Source organism: Vigna radiata, chromosome 6 (genome assembly GCF_000741045.1).
Source record: "Vigna radiata var. radiata cultivar VC1973A chromosome 6, Vradiata_ver6, whole genome shotgun sequence".
Lineage (NCBI taxonomy): Eukaryota > Viridiplantae > Streptophyta > Magnoliopsida > Fabales > Fabaceae > Vigna > Vigna radiata.
Window position 1 is genome coordinate 13,847,053 of NC_028356.1, and position 6,648 is coordinate 13,853,700.

The 6,648-nt window shown below is 38.9% G+C and overlaps 1 protein-coding gene across 1 annotated transcript; it reads right to left on the reverse strand.

Moving 5' to 3' along the window:
* Positions 1–4,233: 4,233 nt before the first annotated feature.
* LOC106764074 lies at positions 4,234–6,431 on the reverse strand. The gene is made up of 2 exons (XM_014648290.2): positions 6,185–6,431; positions 4,234–6,101 (listed from the first exon to the last, which is right to left on the reverse strand). The coding sequence occupies exons 1-2, from the start codon at positions 6,374–6,376 to the stop codon at positions 4,359–4,361; spliced, it is 1,935 nt and encodes a 644-aa protein (XP_014503776.1). The 5' UTR covers positions 6,377–6,431; the 3' UTR covers positions 4,234–4,358.
* Positions 6,432–6,648: the final 217 nt, after the last annotated feature.

Below are 6,648 nucleotides of genomic sequence, written 5' to 3' on the forward strand. Positions count from 1 at the left end.
GCATTTGATTAGATTGTATTTTCTTAGACTCTGTACTTTATTTGATGTTGAAATACATTTGAACATGTGTTTGTTATGTTGAAATTGAATTTCTGTACATGTTTCTATTTGCAGGTCTGTTTTTGTGGTAGTGGATATCACAAAAACAGACCTGCAATTTTAAAAAACTGCAGGGGAATATGCCGCGGTTGTGACCTGAACCGCGGCATATAGTGTTTCGTTTTAATTTTTTTTTTTTAAAAGAGACATATGGCCGCGATTCTTGCACTAACCGCGGCCTATAGTTGACACTTTTTGTCGCGGTTGAACCGCGGCATATAGGGGACAATTTTTTTTTTTTTTGAAAAAAAGGATTTAGGCCGCGGTTCCTTGGACAACTACGGCAGATTCCAGAACTTATATATCGCGGTTTGAACCGCGGCCTAAAGTCTCTGACTTACTACCGCGGCTGAATATGCCGCGGTTCGTAAACCGCGACCTATAGTGAAAAATAACCGCGGTAAAATCCCCTCGCTGCACTAGTGTTATAATTTAGGGACCAAAAAGAGATTTAAACTTATATTATAATATCTAATAGTTAGTTGTGACGAAGAATGAACAAAAGAAAAAAAAAAACCTTCTTTTTTTATTTTCAAAATTCATATAATCTTTTACAATAGATTAAGAGAAGCATTTTTAACTTTGTTAAACTTTTCATTTTCGTTTATGTAACGTCCGAACAAACATCCCTTGAAATAAAAAGATGTTAAAACCCTAAAGTATATAATGATTTATTTTTAACAAATTGAAATAAAACAACAAACTCAAATATCTTTCGAACAAAAGGGTTACGAAAATCCTTGAAGTAAAACATTTTTGAAGAAATAATTTCTCTCAGTCATATTATACCATTTTGCTCGTCCAGTGATCCGATACTCGAATATTCATAGAACGACTAAAAATTTGTCCAAAGTCTATAAACCTAAGAATCTTCGGACTTAAATTTTATAAAAAGTTTGATTTAATTAAAAATCTTATAATACAAGAGATATTTTAGCAAAAGATATAAGAGTTTATATTTTAATATTATCTTAATATTTTATAAATATTATTTTTTTGGATTAAATACATTTTTAGTCCTTCAATTATGAAGTGATTTTATTTTTCGTTCATCTTTCAAAATTTGGTACACTTTGATCCTTGTTCTTAAGGAAACTATAATTTTTCATCCTCCAAAACTAACGCCGTTAGAATTAGGCTGAGTTGGCTAACGGATTGTCACGTCATTTTTTCTTTTTCTGACACGTCAATCTTTCCCTGCTTCTCCCCTCCCTCCACTTCCTTCCTTGCATCTGACGTTGAACACATGGCTTTCTCGTTCCAAGGAGGTCGCGGTTTGGTCTGCTCACAGGGGAAGCGTTGTCCTTCATCTTGCTCTAGTTTTGGGTTAGAGTTTTATAGGAAACTCTCTTCTTCTTTCCAGATTCTTTCTGGTTTTGATTCTTGGAACAGGGAAAATCATAGCTTAGAAATCGAAACAAATTTGAGTTAAATTTGAAAAAGGGAACGAATACCCACCTATCTCTACCTTTAAAATCCAAAACATTTCCCCCAAACGACACTTCCTAGACCTCAGCATTCTCACGCAAAGCTCTCTCTTCCTTGTGGCTGCGCGTTGTGAGTCCGAGCTTGGCAGGTTTAGGTATTGCATATTTAGGGTTCGTGTGTTTTTTCCGCCGGGGAGAGTGCAGCAAAATCGGAGGCTTTTGGAGGCAACAACTCTAGAGCTGGAGGTAGGAATCTGATGAGGGAGCTAGTTCGGGCTGAGGGTTTTATGGCTTGGTGGCGGTGAGACGCTGGAGCTACGGTTCGCGACACTTTCTTCTTGACGACGAGTGTTCCAATGTCTTCACGGCAAAGTGAAATTGTGTTTGGTTCGCAACTTTGGGTGTGGTTCAAATTGGATTTTTGTTCTTTCGCAAGTTTTGGACTCGTGATGGGGCTAGGGTTGGAAATGGGAATTTTGGGGTTATGATTCTATGATTTAAGGTTGTAGTTGATTCATCTGATCTTCTCTGCAGATTGATGGTCATGAATTGGGGATTTTGGGTTTTTGATTCTTGTAGTTTGGGCTCTATGTTTGGAAAATTTCTTGTGTTCTTGATGATGCGATTTAGAAGGTTAGAGTTCAAATGAATTTTGGATTTTTGATCCGCGTTTTGGGTCTTTTCTCGCAGTTCTGGATTCCTCGTGGTGGTTGCACTAGTGGAGTCAATGGTGGGTGCTACCGAAGTATTGCAGCGGCTAGCCGTAGAGTCAAAGATGTGTGTTGGTTTGGTAGATTGGGATGACCTATGGTTTGGTTTGACTTAGTGTCAGAAAAAGAGAAGATGACGTGACAATCCGTTAGGCAACTCAACCTTAGTTTTGGAGGACGAAAAATTATAATTTTCTTAAGGACAAAAATCAAAGTGTACCAAAATTTAAAAGAGGGACAAAAAATAAAACCACTTTATAGTTGAGAGACTAAAAACATATTTAACTCAATTTTTTTCTTTGGAATATTAATAATTGGTAACTACTTCATCTATAAATATATAAATAGAAAAACACACAAAAACATTATCTTTTTGTTTGCAATATTAATATAATCTGTAACTACTAAGACAATGATATCTTCTACTAATTAGTTTTAAATTAGATTATTTATTTTCTGTATTTGTTTACCATAAGGCGCTCTTCATATTTTATTAACTTTCAATTTTCATGAAGCACCGTCAAAACAAACATCTCTTAAAATAAAAAGATGTCAAAACTCTGAAGCAATGGATTTTTTTTAACAAGTTGAAATCAGAAAATAGACTTAAACATATTTGAAAACAAGAAAATCCTTTTAAGTAAAACATTTTTGTAATAAATAACTTGTGTCAGCGACATGAATGAAACCTTTGTTAAAAATTCTAAAATGGTAATAATTTGTGACAGTTTATTTTTACCACACATGAAACTCTTTGTTTGAAGAATAAACTGTTAGCCACAGACTGTATGAGTGGAATTAGAGTACAAATTTGCTGAAGGATGGGCAGCTAGCTAGCATAGAAGAGTGAGTTTCCTGCACTAGAAAAAAATACTCATATATTCATAGCATCAACACATGGTTATGCTAAGAGATTTTGATGGATTGGACAACTGAGACACTGCTGTGTTGGGTTCCACATCTCTGAATATGATGCATAGCTACTTCTTATCATCTTCCAATAATACATACATTTAATTATTCAACACCATCTTTACACAAACGTGGGCATCAACAAGATAAAGATTATTACGTATGTTGGTAGCTACTCTCAAGGCTTCGTACATGACAGAGGCTGTTGGAAGAGAACGATTTTGAATTGAGTTCTCACTACATATGGTATCAGTATTCAAGTATCGCATTTATGATAACCCTTTCATTCTTCATCAAATTTAGCTATATATCTATTAGCCATGTGAAATGTGAGGGATTTTGCTGCTATCTACGTCACAACAAAACACCTAGTGTTTTCAATCGCTTTTCTCTTCAACATAATCATAAAGAATATATTAAACAGAGTATATGATGGAAAAGTCAAAATAAATGCTAAACTCTGGTGTGGAATTCTACTTCCCAATTATGTCTAATGATTCTAATGTAACTTTTAATCGAAGAAAAAAAAATTTGGAAAAGCATCCAATTATTATATATTATTATATATTATTCAATGTAATCATTTATTCATCATTATTCGTCTCTCCGTTTTGTGGTGCTGTCTGTCCTATACAATATTATTCAACCAAAAAATATTTAAGCTTTTTACTCTCATGATTCTTCATCATTAGCCCATTACACAAATTGTTCATTCTCCAAAGTCCTAAAGAATTTACGTGTCGATATGAGTGTGCCAGCTTCAGAGTTTCGTAACATGTTCTTGCTATGAACTACACACTACACACTACACACTAGTAGTAACTACACTTTTGCTATGCATAGAAAGGGTAGCATAGAAAGGGTAACATCCTATGATGCATAATACTTTAACACCAATTTTTCATATCATTTTGATACTTATCAATATCATTTTGATACTTATCAAAATATAGGTAGATAATTTCAAATTAAAACAAAATTTTTAATTTTTCTTTTCTAAATATATTTTATTTTTAATTTTTTTTTAATTTAAAATCGTTAAACTATATTTTAATACGTATATAGTATCAAAATAGTATAAAAAATTTGTGTTAAAATATCATTTTCTTTACTTATAGTAATAACTACACTTATTACAGACTTAACTTTATACATTTTCAGGAACCAACATTATCTTTTTAAAATACAAATAACAGCTAAGCATTGTTTATTAAAACCTAGCATTTTCGAAGCCGTGCAAGTCGCCAACTTTATTCAACGATTTCTTCATTCTAGCCATTTTAGCCAGCTTCTCAGCAGCTCTCCAAGCCGATGTCGGCGTCAACATTTCGCCCCCGTCATCCACCAATCTTAGGTCCCTCTCCCTCTCTCCACTCCGCCCCGTCCCCACCGTCTCCCGGTGCTGTCTTCTCCACTGAAGCTCTGCAAGCTCCGCGTCCAAGCTGCGCACGTACTCCTCGGCAGAGCTGAACTGCACTAGAAGCGCACGAGCCGAAGCAAGCAAATGATGAGCGCTCAAAAACTCTTTGTGTTTCGCCATCCTCCTTGACTCGGCTACGGCTCGGCTGGTTATAAACACATTCCTCAACCGCTCAACCCTGCCGCCGCAGGGAAAAGAACTCTTGGGCGGCACCACCGTAAATGGGTGTTCTGCACTGTATACGAATTTTTGAGACGCTGGGTCTTTGTTGAAACACTGCACTGTCAACACGTGGTGGTTCCCCAATGCTAACGTTGGCACTCTGACCTCCACCAACAACTCCTTCTCTTCTTCGCCGTATAAATCACCAAGCCTAGCCGAGTTTGCGTTTAGCGCGGTGGGTCCCCCGCTGCATGAATAAACGGCTCGAATTTCAGCCGGCGCAGAGAAGCCAAGCCGAATTCTTAAATCCTGCACCGCCACGCTTAATATTCTGTTAATGTATGGGATAAAATCATCCTCAAACGGTTCGGTTGTTAAACCGGTCGTTTTTTTGTCGAACCCAGACGAATGAACCGGAACTTCAACACAATCGAACCCGATAGAGGACGCGTAGCTCAAGCTTCTCCGTTGATTATTGCTCATGCTGTTGTGATCACCGTTGGATAGAAGTAAAATCCTCGCTACAGGATTTCTCTCTCTACGATCTTCGAGAATCTTCCCCGCTTTTTTAATCGCTTCTTCACCAACACCGGATCCTTGACCACACACGACCCCGTCCACCACGCGCCGAGCTGTGCGTTGTCCCTGAGCCGTCATTCTGCGCAGAGGTAACAACCGCTTCGAATCAGCCGACGAAGCCACGACAGCAAGCCGGTCAGCAGCCCCGAGAGACGATACCAACAGTCGCATCACGCGCTTTAACACGTTAAACTTCGCGCCGTTCATACCGTTGCCAACGTCAAGCACCGCCACGAGATCCATCGCCTGCCGTCTCCGAAGAGGCGGCGACGGCGCCGGAGCCTTGACTCGTAAAACCAAAGCACGAGTTTCAAAGTTTGGGGAAACTGATATAATGGCGCACTCGTGCATGAGCTTGACTCGAACAGTTTTCGACTCAGCGTTGCGTCGCAACGAGGATTGAGGATATGGATGGAGTGAAAAGCCAGGGAAGTCTGATGCATCGTCGTTTTCATCCTCATCCTCGTGCGAGCTTTCATCGGCCTCAGGAATTGGAACGATTTGCGTGGAGCACGTGAGAGAAGTAGGTAGAGGCTCGTCGTCGTCGTAGGAAGCTACTGATTGGGAGAAAAGAGGAGCGAGTGGTTTCTGGTTTGCGGTTTGAACGGTACGAAGGACGGCGTCGTTTTGGTGAAGCGGGACTTCGTTCCACGTGGCACGACAGACGGGGCAGACGTGGGAGCGTGCATGGGAAACAACGCAAGGGAAATGAAACGCGTGACCGCACTCTGCAGTGTAAATGGCAGTTCCCTGTCCCGTCTTCACGGTATTCGAACAGATTCCGCAATTACTCTGATAGAAATGAATAGGAGAAATTATTGTTAGATACGAAAAGGAGAACAGCGGAGGAGGGGAAATAGAAGAAAGTAGCTTACTCTGCATTTGAAGGTGTTTTTGAAGAGGGAGAGAGGAGAAGCGGGAGGGTGGTGGTGCAGTGACGGCGAGGAGAGGAAGCTGAATCTAGCGCAGGTTCCAGGAGAAGGAGAGGGGCTTCGGGTGGTGCGTTTGGAATGTAGTGTGGACTCTGGGTCGCTAGTGCAAAAGGCTCTTCTCCAAGCGGTTCCCATGTCAATGCGAGATCCAAGGTACTATGCCGTTTGGTTGGCCTTTCTTCACTTGCCTTCCGTCTCTATCTATGCCTTTTTATATTTCAAACTAGCATTTATAAAAAATAAATATCATCATGAGCCTATTTTAAATAAATCATAACTTTCGTTTGGGTTGGATATACATATGTTAAAATAAGTCGTTCCCATACATGATTGGTTAATATCATTAATTGGCCATTTGAAATTAGATTAATTTAATTTATTTTTAATAAGTTAAAATTTTATATTCT